Source organism: Lotus japonicus, chromosome 5 (genome assembly GCF_012489685.1).
Source record: "Lotus japonicus ecotype B-129 chromosome 5, LjGifu_v1.2".
NCBI lineage: Eukaryota > Viridiplantae > Streptophyta > Magnoliopsida > Fabales > Fabaceae > Lotus > Lotus japonicus.
Genome location: NC_080045.1, coordinates 36,654,758 through 36,669,235, shown reverse-complemented (window position 1 = coordinate 36,669,235; position 14,478 = coordinate 36,654,758). Strand labels below are relative to the sequence as shown.

At 34.7% G+C, this 14,478-nt stretch overlaps 1 protein-coding gene across 1 annotated transcript; it reads left to right on the top strand.

Moving 5' to 3' along the window:
- Nucleotides 1–8,315: 8,315 nt before the first annotated feature.
- Nucleotides 8,316–13,697, top strand: LOC130720733 (OVARIAN TUMOR DOMAIN-containing deubiquitinating enzyme 4-like). The gene is made up of 6 exons (XM_057571425.1): nucleotides 8,316–8,621; nucleotides 10,931–11,497; nucleotides 11,659–11,780; nucleotides 12,026–12,066; nucleotides 12,762–12,860; nucleotides 13,294–13,697. Exons 2-6 carry the CDS (start codon nucleotides 10,942–10,944, stop codon nucleotides 13,463–13,465), a joined length of 990 nt encoding a protein of 329 aa, XP_057427408.1. The 5' UTR covers nucleotides 8,316–8,621; nucleotides 10,931–10,941; the 3' UTR covers nucleotides 13,466–13,697.
- Nucleotides 13,698–14,478: the final 781 nt, after the last annotated feature.

Sequence of the window (14,478 nt, the reverse complement as noted above, 5' to 3'; positions counted from 1 at the left end):
TTCACAACGATTCAGGTCCTAAAACTAGTCTAAAGCTTTCTAATTATGTCCTAGCATGCTTAAGGGATCAATTTGGAGTGAAAACGAGCTAAAACAAGCAAGTTGCAGAAGCTTACTCGCCGGAAACGATGTGAAGGGAATTGTGTTTCTTGTGAGCTCTCTGTGTGGAATTTTGCTGGTGGAGTTATTTGATGGATTGGCCATATCACTGCTCATTTCTCTTTGGCTTATTCGCTGGAGCTGCTCCTCTTCATGGTTCTGTTGTTGGGTTTGGGTGGGTGTTTAGATTTCCTTGTAAACTTCCTTGAAAATTCCTCTTGGCTTTTTAAAACTAGTACTCTTTTTCCTTGCTGGGTTTTCCCAAGGGGGTTTTATCCTAGCAAGGTTTTAATGAGGCTTGTTTTGTTAAGCCCATTTTCAAGGAGGTATTAGGTGGGTAGTTTCTCCATTTCTAGGGACTTCGATTTTGTATATGTTTGTGTTTGCTTGTTTTTTCTTTTTTCTCCTCTCTTCTTTCACTTTGTATTGGGTTGAAGTACCCCTTGTACTTCTATTCAATATATTTCTCATTGCCTATCAAAAAAAAAATATAAAAGGTTTATTAGCCCGCCAGTCTATTCTTTTGATAAAATTGTCTGTTAAATAGGCTTTTAAGCAGGCTTGTAGGTCAGGCCAGACCTTAGAAAAGGCTAGACCAAGCCACAAAATTTGGCCTATTGATAGGCCACATGCCAGGCTTGGGCCACGAAAAGATAATGCAGGCCAGGCCTAGGCCACGCAAAGCTTGGCTCGGCTCGGCCTATTTCCACCCCTAAGCACAAGTTAATTGTGTAGGTTAATGTGTAAGCTTTATAAGATTTTCAATTTTGTGGGCTTGTGTGTTTGGGCCAATCTTATTTTTTAATATAAAATTTTTTAAATATGAAGTTTCCTGCGGCGTGGGGCAGAACTAAAGCATTTTTTTTGAAAAGTAACGATTCAAACATAACAAATATATTATACATATTTTTTTAAGTAATATAGTATACATATTTTTTTTATTAACAAAGATACTATATATATCTTATTTATAGTTTAATATATGTGTACATATATAACATTTAAAAAATGAAATTTAGCATATACCGAGTCAAGCGATTCAATGAATGACTCAGTAGTTCGACTATTAACCGAGTCGATCACTGGTCCGAGTTTAATAACACTGGGTCAGAGTACTTACAGAAGAAAGCTTTTATTCAAAGATGAACTGCAGGGATTACAAACATAGAGAGAGAGAGAGAGAGGTAGGTAAAAAACCCGATGCCCTCTACTCTAACTTGGCTACCTATTTAAACAAGACTTAACCATGATTACTTTTCGAAAAGTAATTCTGGTTTACAAAAGGTAACTATAGTTAATGATAAAGTAACTAGACTTGATTTAAAGTAGCCCTAGTTACAATAATGAAAACTTTGATAATGAAAAGCAGATTCCTTGTCTGCCATGATGAAGAGTGTTGATGATGACTCTTTTGTCTTTAGTCATACGGATGATAATTGATGCCTTCACAGTCATCCTCATTATCTTGGAGGTAGTGTCGACTGTTGACTGATGATGTATCTGAGCCTGACTTTTGGCTTATCATGTCTATTTTTTGTTGAAATTCTTTGGGTGAGCTAGCTGAAGCTAATTCGGCCATAATTTTTTACTTCTCTTGAAGGAATGAGGCTTCTTGAGAGAGACCTGGAGCCTGGGGAGCGGATAACTGCTTCTTGCTCTTTTGAGTAAGATGATAGGTTTTTATCCAGGCTTCAATTTTTGTTTGCTGTATTAATGAAATATTGAACTTTGCCCACCACTTTATCCTAAAGATTCGATAAAGCTGGTATAATTCTGTATCATCAAAAACTTGAACGGATCTCCAGTCCCAAGTTAATATCCATGAAATGGCTTGGGAGGCAGTGAACATGAGGAGTTTTTCTTCCATGAGGAAGTCGGTCCTTTGGACAAAGTATTTGAATAGAGGCTTGACTTCTTCAGGGAAAATGGATTCATCCAAACCTACTTGGTAAAACCAGACTTTGAACCATTGTGGGAAGTTCAGCGAAATCCCCTTATGAAACCATATGAACCAAGAGTGTTGAAAGGGTCTAAGATACAGGGCGTTGTACCAAGCGTCTGTGTAATCATAGTAATTGTAACTAGGTGGATCAAACTGTCTAGAAAAGTTTTTGAAGTAATGATGAGGGGCATTCCAATCTTTTTCCGAAAGAACTTTGATGATTTTAATTTTTGAAAAGGCTATCTCCCCTTGTTTGTCAGGGGTATGAGTAACCTCTATTGAGTCAGAATCCACCAGGATGAACTCATAAAAGAGTCGGGTCTTTTTGGGATGTCATGGAACATATTGAAAGTTGGGAGGCAATAACTTGGCAGCTATTTCTTTTGGATATAAGGAGAAATATTCTTTTTCTATGATGAGGGATGACAAGCCTTCCGGCTTTTCCACATATTCTGTTGGTTCAGGTTTGACAGAGGGTTTTGAAGAAGGTTGAGTTAATACGGTATACTTATTAGCCAGTGGGACTAATGGAGCTTTTTGATTTTGAGGAGGTGTTTTGACAATTTGTGAGGTAGTAAGTCTTTGAGAGGATTTTGAAGGGGTGGCTGGTGCAGATGTTCCAGCACTTTTGAGGGGAGTTATTGCAAGTGCTTTGTCTTTGGATGTTGAAGATGAACCCAGTGGGGGTCCATATTGATCTTTTGACTTGGGCTTTTCACTCATGTTTACCCTGTAAAAATTCTCTTGTTAGAAAATCTGGAAGGGAGTTACTATCTCCTTTAATATGAGTTATTTCAAAATCAAAGCAAGAAAGTAAAGATTGCCATCTGGCAAAAATGTGTTTTGAAACTAGGTTTTGAACATCCTTTTGTAAAACTGAAGGTGCTGCTTTGCAATCAGTTTTTATCAAAAATCTTTTATTAAAAACATCATCTTGAAATTTTTGAACACATAGGACTATTGAAAGAATTTCTTTTTTGACTGTGGAATATTTCTGTTGAGCTGGGTGCCAAATACCTGAATGGTACCTAACTATTTGTTCTTTTGAAGACTGAGGTTTTACCTGCTTAAGTATCCCACCATATCCTAATTCTGATGCATCGGTTTCTATAACTAATGAAGCATCTGGATCTGGTATTCCTAAACAAGGTAGACTTTGAACTAATCTTTTGACTTCTCTAACACTATGGCTCATTTCTTCAGACCATGGCGGAGAGTTTTTCCTAAGTCTTTTGAACAAAGGGGCACAAATTATCCTTATGTTGGGGATAAAATCTGCTACATAATTAACACAACCTAGAAATCTTTGTAATTGAGTTTTCTCTTTTAATTCATTTGGAAAGTTTTTGGCGAATTCTAACGATCTTTGTATTGGGGTAATTTGTCCCTGATGAATTTCATATCCTAAAAATCTGGTTTTGGTTTCAAAGATTTTCATCTTTTTTGCTGAAACTACTAATCCATTTTTCTTAATGATTTCTATAAATTTTTCTAAATGTTGAACATGCTGATCTATGCCTTTTGAGAATACTAAGACATCATCTAGATATACAATGGTAAAGTCCATGTATGGATAGAATATATCATTCATGATGTTTTGATATTCACTAGGTGCATTTTTCAAACCTTGTGGCATTACATTCCATTCATAATGACCAAAAGGGACAACGAAGGCGGTTTTATATCGATCCTCCTCCTTGACCGAAATTTGATAATATCCTGACATCATATCAAATTTTGAGAATATTGTTGCTTTATGTAATCTTTTAATGAGATCTGTTTTATTAGGCAATGGATATCTTATCCATTTTAATACTTTGTTTAAGGGTTTGTAATTAATGACTAATCTAGGGGCTCCTCTTTCTAACTCAGAAGCATTCATGACATAAAACCCTGTGCAACTCCAAGGAGATTTGGAGTGGCGAATCAGGCCCTTTTTGAGATATTCTCCTATTTCTTCTCTACAATATTTTAAATATTGTTCATTCATTTGAATGGGCCGGGCTTTGGTAGGGATGTCTTTCTCATTAAACCCGTCTATGTATAGTAATGTTATGGTATGTATTTTTCTATGATGAAAGGCCATGGGATTGAAATCACATAGATCCTTTTCTATCCGATCTTGAAAATCCTTAATAATCTTTTGAATATTAGATCTCTTGAGCTGTTCCTCTATTTTATAATATTTTATTTCTTTTTGTAAAGAATTGATATGATTCTTTTTTCTAGAGATCATATTTATTTTGGAGGTGGAGATTTCCTTTAATAAATTTAATTCTTTTACCTGAGGAGGTTTTATAAATGGAAAAGTAATAGTCTTTCCTAAGACTGTTGTGACTATTCCCTTTTCATCTATTTTATCAATAGGGTATAGAAGACAAATGAATGGAGTTCCTAAAATGATTTTTTCTGTCATGTTTTTGACTAGGACAAATGAAGATCTAAAACAAACTTGGCTTTTGCAAATCTTTGCATTTGATAGTTTGTATTGAATATTCATTTTGGATCCATTTGCACTATTGACTCCTTCTTTGGTTTTCTCATAAAATTGAGTGGGGACTAAGCCTTCCTGAATACAATTGATATCTGCGCCACTATCAATGAGGGCTACTATATTGATTCGAAAATCATTATTAATGACTAAAGTTATTTCAGAGTGCCATTTATGGGTTATAACCAAGTTGAGGAGATTAAGATAACTTTCACTGGGTTCTTCTTCTTCTTCATTATGTATTTGCTTTAATCCTGAGGTACTGGCTAAGGTTTCTTGAGATTCTATAATTTTTATCCCAGCTATTTCCATTAATCTGAACTCTAAGCTAAGATCATTTTGCTTTAATTGGTTAACTTCTTCTTTTAATATTTTCACTTCTTCTTGAAGATCTGATAAGGTTATAGTTGGTTTAGGACGAAATCTATTAAAAATTTCATTCATGCTATTTATTGGAGGACTAATTTCCTTTTTCAAGGTTTCTTCCTTTTTGACCAAAAGATTTAGTTGTTGTAGAAATTCGTCCCTTAAGGGAGAATCCTCCATTTTGTCTATTATAGAGATTAAACTCATAGTTTGATCTTGGGTTAGCATATTGACGTTTTGTCCTAAGCATCCTGCACAATCACAGAATCCTGAACTATCTTTAACACATTCTCTTTCTTCTTCTGAAGAGGAATGAGAATCAGATGAGTATTCGACCAGATTTACATATTGGTCTTCATCTCCTTCATATTCATATTCTGAAGAGTAGTGAGGATCTTCACTATTAATGAGAACACTGATTAGACTATCTTTGAGTTTTTGGTCTAAATCTAATTCATTAATTTTTTGTTGAGTTTTGCATTTGTTTGCATAATGTCCTGGCTTTCCACATTTCCAGCAGACATTTTTCTTTTTATTAGGATTTACAGCTTTTTTGTTTATAGGTTTTTGAGTAGTAGGACTTTGTTCATAAGGTTTCTTTTGAAATGGTTTTCTCTTTTTATAGCCCTGAGAAGGCTTTGTTTTGGATCTATTAATCCTTCTAGCTTTTGAACTAGGAGCTTGTAAAGGTTCTACTCCATATTGTTCACAAAAGCTACCTACTTCTTTTCTTGAGATTTGCATATCTTTTTGCATTTTGTTTTGAAGTTTGAAGTCAGTACAAACTTGTATTCCTGTGTGTACTATAGTGTTATGCAATTGTCCAAATGATAGCGAACCAAAATTTACTGGATTTCCTTGATTAAAAAGTGATAAATTATCTAATACCTTTGATTGCATTAATCTAGGTAATCCTGCAATAAAGCGCTCCTTCCAGAAGGCGCTGTTGCCATCTTCTCTTAAGGTTACCTTTGAGAAGAAGGTGTCCTTATACCATCTGTAATCGGACATGGTAGGACAATAGAGATTAGCGAGCTGGCTTGAAGCTCTCTCTCTAAATATGCTAGGATCTCCTATGAAATGAAGTATAATAGTATATATTAATGTTGCTACAGCATCTTCTTCTCCATTTTCTTTTTTCTTTTCTAATATAGTTGATTTATCTTCAGGGGTCATGATGTTGTCCCACCAGCCTCGTAACTGACCAGTGAAGCCATGAGTAATCATTAATGCTGCATTTCTATCGGTGTTATTATGGACTTTATAGGCTGTGGCAGCCATAATCATTTGATGCGTAATATCTAATATATTTTGTTCACTAAAGCCATCGATATTCCATTCATCAAGGCTAGTTCCACTAAAGGTATTTTGAATAAGTTCTTTTCTTTCTTCAAACCTCATATCAGAATAGGAAGGTCTTGGATAGTAGGCTCTTGTGTTGTTATCTGGCCCAAACTTTCTAATTTTATTGATATTTAAATCTTTATCCAAATGATTTATTGAAAGCTTGTTTAATTTTTCTTTTAATTTTTCTACACTTCCCGAGAGATTAAAGGAATTAAATTCTTCTTTAGTGTATTGAGGAATTTTGAAAATAGGAGTTTGCAAAGGGTTTCCTAAGGTAAATGATGAAGAAGCTTCTTTGGTTGTAATAGAGGGTTTTTGAACCTCTATTCTTTCTAGCTGCTTTGACATGACTGTTAACATAGTATTTGCAAAATTTAATTGTTGATGAACTTTGTTAGCTTCTGCCTTATAAGGAGATGCTTCGATTTCATGACCATCTTTTATGACTATTTTCACTCCAGTTTGTGGAGGGTATTCTGAAGTAATAGTGTTATTATCAGGAGTTTTCCAAGTGGTATTTATTTTTGTGATTGGATTGACGTTTTTCCAGAAAGGATAATTAAGATTATTTTTAATACAATGGTTTTCGAACCAATCAAAAAAATAGATGTTTGTTTCAGAAACTTCCATTTCTTCATAATATAAGGCCCTAAGAGTTTCAGTTTCTTGTTTACTGTAATTCTCGAAGTACCATAATCTTTTATCTTTATTGTATTCAGCCATAAAATCTTTTCTAATGAAATCTTTGTCTATTTCAAAACTAGGTTTTACCCTACTTAGCATGTTGATTTGCGAAGGGGTTGGAGAATAATTACTAGATTCTTCATCTTGATATATAGGTGTTGCTATACTAGGACTAGACGTTGTATCTAATCCTTTAAGCTTTGATGATACAGAAGATCTTGGGAGATCTACTCTGTATAACTGTTGAGGAGATCTAATACTAAATGAGTTTGATCTATTCATTCTTAAAGTGAGATTTGCTCCTTCTTGAAACAATTCTCTTACTTGAGTATTATGAACTTTTGGTTGAGGCAGGGAATTCTTGAATACCCATTCCTCAGGAACTTTACTCATAACTTCTTCATGAGTAAGTTTCTTTGGAACTTGTACTGAAGATCTTTTAAGGTTTGCTTCTAGCATAATGGTTTCTTGTTTGGGTGAAGATCTTAAAGCTTTAAAATTATAATTGATTTTTGAAACTTTATAATATACTCTATATATTATTGAGAAAGGATCACTTTCTTCTTCAAAAATATCATTGTTTGCTAATAGATCTAATTGTATGGCACTTTTGGTCCAACTATTCTGAAGATTCATAGCATAGTTTGGATAGCAGTTAAAGAAAACAGGACCATCATGAAGGTTTGATTCTAAGACTGCAATTAACGAATCTTGTGGCTTTAATAGCCTCATATCTCTTAACATTACTATTATAGGAGAATTGATTCCTAAACGAAAGTTAGGTTTTGCAGCTACTTGTATTAAACCTACATGAATGAAGTTAAAACCATCTTTAATGTGTTGATCTAGAACATCTTCATTTAATAATTTTATAGTACTTGTGTGATCAAAACTATGTTGACAACATTCTATTGTAAAAATAGAATCATCTGCTCTATTGAATAAAGTGTGTTGTTTATATATTTCTTTCTTTTTAACTATAGGGATTGACCAATTTTGAAGTGCTCTTTCTATTGAAGCTATTTCTAACTCTTGTTGGGCTACCCTAGAGAGTTCTTGATCTTGGTTACTAGAACCAGAGTTGGATGTTGATGGAATCATGATCTGTTTGTTCTTTCCTAAACTTATTTCACTTAGGGTTTTGATTAATCTAGCCATGTTATTTCTAAAGGGACTTAAGAATGGTAATGTTTCTTCCCAATCTGGCTGACCAACGAACTCACTACCTCTCAGGTTTTACGGCCGGGACCACTAGACTCCAGGGATACCTCACACTAGATTCTTAAGAACTCTAAGTGAAATGAACAAGGTGATTAATTAAAACAGTAAGAAGAAATACAGTTGCAGAAAAACAAAAGATTAGATCCAACAAAAACTAACTACTGATTCCATTCCAGAACCCTTCCCTCACGGGAATAGGCTCTGATACCAGAAGTAACCCGAGTCATTAGGTGGGCCCTTATTACCCAACGAAGAAGGAGCTAGACGTTGCAGAGGAATTGAACTGGAGTGGCTTCTCTGAAAACATTATTTGAGAATTTCCGACATTTCTTGTTTCGCCCATTTTCCTTCCAATTGATTCTTTTCTTCAACTCCAGAATATAGCTTTTCTCTTCAAGAATACACATTATGTTTGTTCTTTAGAACCCCAAACCCCAGCACCCACTCTTCACGTTTCACCTGCTTCAACAGGTTTGGTTCCCCCCCTTCTCTTCATTAGGATTTTCAATTATTTATTTAAAATATTGTATTCTGGTTCCTTAATTCCTGGCAGACCCATGCTAAGAGAAAACCCATTTTCAATCTTTTGTTTTAGTTTGAAGTTTTTGTGTTACTGCTAGTTTGGATAATTGGATTGATGATGATGATAACTTATATGGGTTCCATTTTATTTTTTATTTTAAGGGTTCAATTTGGGCTGGAATTAATAGCATAATTCCATGTTTATAATTATAACTGAAAAGCCAAAATATCAACCTTAGTGAATTGTCAAGTGTTCAGGGCAAACTGGATCTTAAGCCACCTATATAATTGTCAAAGTTTCAGTGATTTATTTACCTACTTATTACATGCTTGAATAATTACAACTTCTATGCTCGTAAAGATGCTCCATGCTCGCTTTACTTTGTCTAAGAATGAAGTGTTGAAGTTCCTTGGATCGTTGTTGGTAAACACAGAGAATGATTATATATTTTATTTAAATATGTATGTGTTGAGTACACCCTTTTTAAGGAAGCATTCTGTTCAGTTCACGGAATTTGGGATACGAATGGAACTAACTTGGTGATTTATGAGAATTTGGAACTAGGAGGTGTGGATGAGGTACTTGCAAAAAATATCTGACTTTCAAGTCAGTAGATGACTTAGTTATTTTTGAGAGTTAATGGTTGCAAATCATGATCCCATACCTGGTAGCATGAATACATTTATATAGGCGTAGGAAGAGGGAAGATTCAGATGGTTATCAATATTCAATAGTCGTGATGGGGGAAGTGGGATCTCACCCTGCCCTTCATGCACCATGTGCCACTGGTAATGGGATATGCATGCTTGTAATGATGCTGAAAGCCTTACTGCATGGATGAGCTAACCTTTTAGCCATGGGCGTCAGGCTTTATGAGTGGGACTAGGGCCATGGTGGAATTGAACTGGAGTGCGGCCAGGAATATAGTTCATGTTTGGTAACTTGTTCGAAAATCATGGTTAAACCAAACTCATGGTGGACAGAAGCAAAAGCTAAGGGAAGTTGCTTCTGTCCAACATGGTTTTGGCTTCACTGTGTTTTTCGATCGAGTTTCCAAAATGCACAGACTCTAATATGTTAATTGTAGATTTATGTGCTAAAGGGCATGGTGAGACTTGTAAGTATAAGAGAAACAAGCACCGAATAGTTTAAACGGATTGTTAACCTTATTCACAAAAATCCATAGTCAAAAGGATGGCAAATTGGCAACTGAAAGTTCTAAGATGCATTAGAAGTTGGAAGTTACAAGGTTATTTCTTGATATCATTCTTGATATAGTGCTTATTGGCACATGGTTAGTCTTGCTTTTCACCAGGTAGTAGGTGGTTGATACTTATTAGTGTAAGTGAGTGGTACATTGGCGTACATTCCAAGGACATGATGCTGCTCCCCCCTGCCCCCACCCCCATACCGGCTGGCCTTTTCTTTTCTTTTTTATTTAGAAACCATCTCATTGGAAATAGGCAGGCAATTTACCTTCTGTTCATGGTGTCAGGAACATATTAAATTTTGAACACTTAGAATTTAAACCTTCCAGATGTCCAGATTGGTCAGTATTTGAATGATATCTACTGGTTGCTAAGACCATAAACCCTAAAACTGAATAATATGTGAAGTCTTTATTCTTTTCTTTCTTGGGTAATTCAAATCATGACCATCTAAGATGTCCTTCATTTTTGTCAAATATAATAATTGCTGTGAAATTATATGGACACTGAAATTTTGACACCAGAAATGACTGGAAATCAGAGAAAAGGACATAGATATTAACAGCTCTTGAATTAGTGTCTAATCACATATAAGTAAAAATTACATGTAGTCAGGATCAGTTTATACTGTTCATAAAGCGTGATAGTTTAATACATCCAAATTACATTTTTATTGAATGTGATTTTAACAAATCCTGCTGTTGGACTATAGTGTCTGTTGTTTAATCTGGCTCTGTGCTTCAGATAAATTAGTTACTAACCACTAATCTAATTTGTTGACATTTTTGGTATATTTAGAGTGATATGTACACTAGTGACAATATTTGTGCAATTCATACTAACTTCCAAGTGATATGAATTCTATACATACAATTAACATCACAAGGAATAAGGACCTCGAAATCCAGTGAACTGGTTCTCTTGAGAATTTAGCTAATCACTGGCATATAATATTTGCATGAGAGAAGATTAATGGCCATATATGAATTCTGAAAAATGTTATTTTGGATAGTTCCTGTCCTGATGAGTATGCTATGGATTTGATTCAGGTAATGTAAAGATGAGTGTCTGCTTTGCTGCTGGTCAATCTTCGATAAATTCTGTTGTTGTCCTAAATGGTCGTTCTCAGCTGCTATTGAGCAGTAATACCAGCGGTCTTTGGTCCCGAGGAATATCCACTTCATTTTCTTCTAGTTTAAATCATGTTGGTCTTTCTATTTGCACAAAATCGTCTTCTTCAACTATTATGGGTCAAACAATCAGAGGAGGTTGCCTTGGATCATGCTGCTCCAAGCAAACGGGCAACACTCAATTCTTTAGTTCTGTAGTACCTCGGAAAAGGCATCGTGGAATTTCATTGGCATGCCAAAGTATAAATATGAGGCTTTTGGTACCTAAACAAAAAATGAAAGTGAGATGTAATGTGGGACCGATAACTTGGCCACATGGGTGTGCATCAGTTGGCTTGATTTTTGGATTATTTGTATGTAATTTATCTTCTGAGCCTGCACATGCTGAGGCAAAATATGAAAATGAAAAAGGGAAAGATGACTGCAATGAGGCAAATGCGAAATTCTCACATGGGAAGAAAGTTTACACTGACTATTCGGTAATCGGTGAGTTACAAATTCTGGTAAAAGTATTTGGATATGTTCATGTACAAAGTCTATACACTTGTTTACTTATATGCATTAGCACGTGGAAATAGACATAGGTCAGAACCTCGACATCTGTGTGCATTTGCTACATCGTTTATGAAATTTACCATGCTGAGCAGGAATACCTGGGGATGGAAGATGCTTGTTCCGCTCTGTTGCACATGGAGCTTGTTTGAGATCTGGGAAACCCCCTCCTGGTGAAAGCTTGCAGAGAGAGCTCGCAGATGATTTACGGACCAGAGTATGTTTTAAGTATCTCTGCACATCATACTAATATGTTTAGAACCCTCTCTCTCTCTCTCTCTCTCTCAGCAGCTATGGAAACACTAAATGGACAAAGCACAAAACAGAACACAGTATTGTGTAAAATTCAAAGTTTAACCACTGCTGATTGCTTCTTACTGATTTCAAATGATTATTTTAATTTAATAAATTACAAAACCAACGGTTTGTAGTCATCTGATTTTTGTCTGTTCTATTTGTCAGGTTGCTGATGAGTTTATCAAAAGAAAGGGAGAGACAGAATGGTGAGTTTCCGCACTGGGCATCTGTAGCATTCTTGATGGTTCCATTACATGAGTAACAATTTTGGTTAAAATAGCTTCTTTCGATCTCCTTTTCCCTCATAACACATGTATACAGCTGAAAAAACAACATAGATTGTTTGAGGTATCACGATCACGATTTCTACTTTTAATGAAAATAGAAGGAGTTCATTTTCAGTTCTATGTTTTGTCATGAAAAAGTCCTTATATTACTTGTATATCCGAATTTTCTCTTCGAGAAAGCCAAAAAAAGAAAAAATCATACAAAAATAGGAGAAAGTTGCCATTCTAATCTGATCTCCAAAGCCACCTCTTATTTCTCTTCCTATTTTTAAGGAAGTTTTGTTTTGTTTTTTTTCAATAAAAATTTCTATGTAATTTTCAATTTTGTTGCTTTTATAAGTTTAAATAAAATTTGCACTATCTCTTTAACCCCGCTTCATTAGTGTAAACTGCTGTTGAATTAATAAGACATAGCTTTCAAGTGTAGTTAGAAATCTGAAATAAAGTATCAAAAGGTTTCAGATAGCTGTACCTCCATATTTTCTCTTCATCTGGAGCAGAATACTAAAACTTAATTCACAATATAACAATAAATCTTTCTTAGTTTTATGTATAAGATGAAACTGGCTGAATGTTTGTTTGATAATGAAATGGTTATCTCATGATTTCTTCAGGTTTATTGAAGGTGATTTTGATACATATATTTCACAAATAAGGAAGCCTCATGTGTGGGGAGGTGAACCTGAATTGTTCATTGCTTCACATGTTCTGCAGTAAGTGCCTCTCCTTTTAGGCGAGTGAATTTACCTTTATGCAGTTATGTACTATGCATATTTTGATGTTGAAGAGTGCTAGCAACACCTACTTTAACACTCTCTTTTCAATACTCTCTCATTTATTGGTTGAATTGGATGTGAGTCCCACTAAATTGGAAGTGAGACCCATATTTTTTAGTGGATACCACATGAAGATTCTGTTTGTTTTCCAATCAAGTTCTTTTTCTCTCATCATTTTCCAAAATGTGATCCCTTTCTCCTTCTAAATGAAACTTTTTTCTATTTTCCGTCAATTGATTGGAAAACAAATGAGCTCGAATTTTAACCAATAAATAAGAGTGTTAGAAAGAAAGTGTAATAAAAAGAATGTTAAACTGAGTGTTGATAGCATTGGTATTGAATGTTAATGTGAGGGAGGCCTATTCTGCAGGATGCCAATTACTGTATACATGCATGATCAAGAAGCTGGTGGCTTGATATCAATTGCTGAGTATGGCCAAGAATACGGCAAGGAGAATCCAATTAGAGTTCTCTACCATGGGTTTGGTCATTATGATGCGTTAGAGATTCCTAGAAGGAAGGGTCTTAAGCCACGACTGTAGCAAAATATTTCAAATGTGGAAGAGATTAAAGCCTATATTAAAAAAAAAAATTATTGACATTTATAATGCGATTGAGCTCAATGCATATAGTGTGGTCTGTATAGCTAACCTCACTCAGTGGGATAATGCTTGTTGTTGTTGCTGTTTAACTTTTATAATTTCATTTTCATACCTTTCAGGTCTGGGAAGACATGAGCCAGTGAATAATGATTTTCACTTTATTGCCGTGCCATGCACATGGCTGTTTATATGGTACAAGAAAAAAGAAAGCCTTTTTAACTTCAGGTGGACCATCAAAGGTTCAAACTACCCCTAGTTATGTTGGCCTTTTTGGTGAAAGGTAGAAATAATAGGTGAAGGTTAGTATGAAGAGAAATAAGTGGATCACCATGCTTCAATAACTAATTTCCGATATACTTTTGTGAAAGAAATAGATTTTGATATATTCATGTCCACTTTCTCTTTCATATTATTTCTACCAATTTTTTCTTTTTATAACTCTTTTCATTTTTATCACATCAATCAATAATACTATTAAAAGAGCAAAGGTCCAAAGGACTAAATGCTGATGTGTCGCAACCACAAGCATTCTGCTCTCTCATGCAATCTTAGACGTAGTGGAATTCCACGTGGCATTCTACAAGCTCTTCTCTCCTTTTTACTGTACACATGGCATTTCCTTCTTTTTTCTGTTTTTTTATCAAGCTTCACTCACCATTCTCTCTCCCACTATCTTCCTTCATTATTAAGAACTTATTCTCTCTCCCACTATTTTGTTTGTTTCCAAAAAAACATAAAATTACTCCCCTATTCACGATGAAGCCTTTCATGGCATTTTTTTTTATCAATCAATTTTTATCTGTACCTTTTTTTCTTGGTATAAATATGTACCTTAATTATAATTATAATGAATTTATGATAATAAACAAAATTATATTATCTATATATATATCAAACTTTCCTATAATAATATATTTGGATTTTTTTTAAACTATTTGGATCCTTTTTTACTT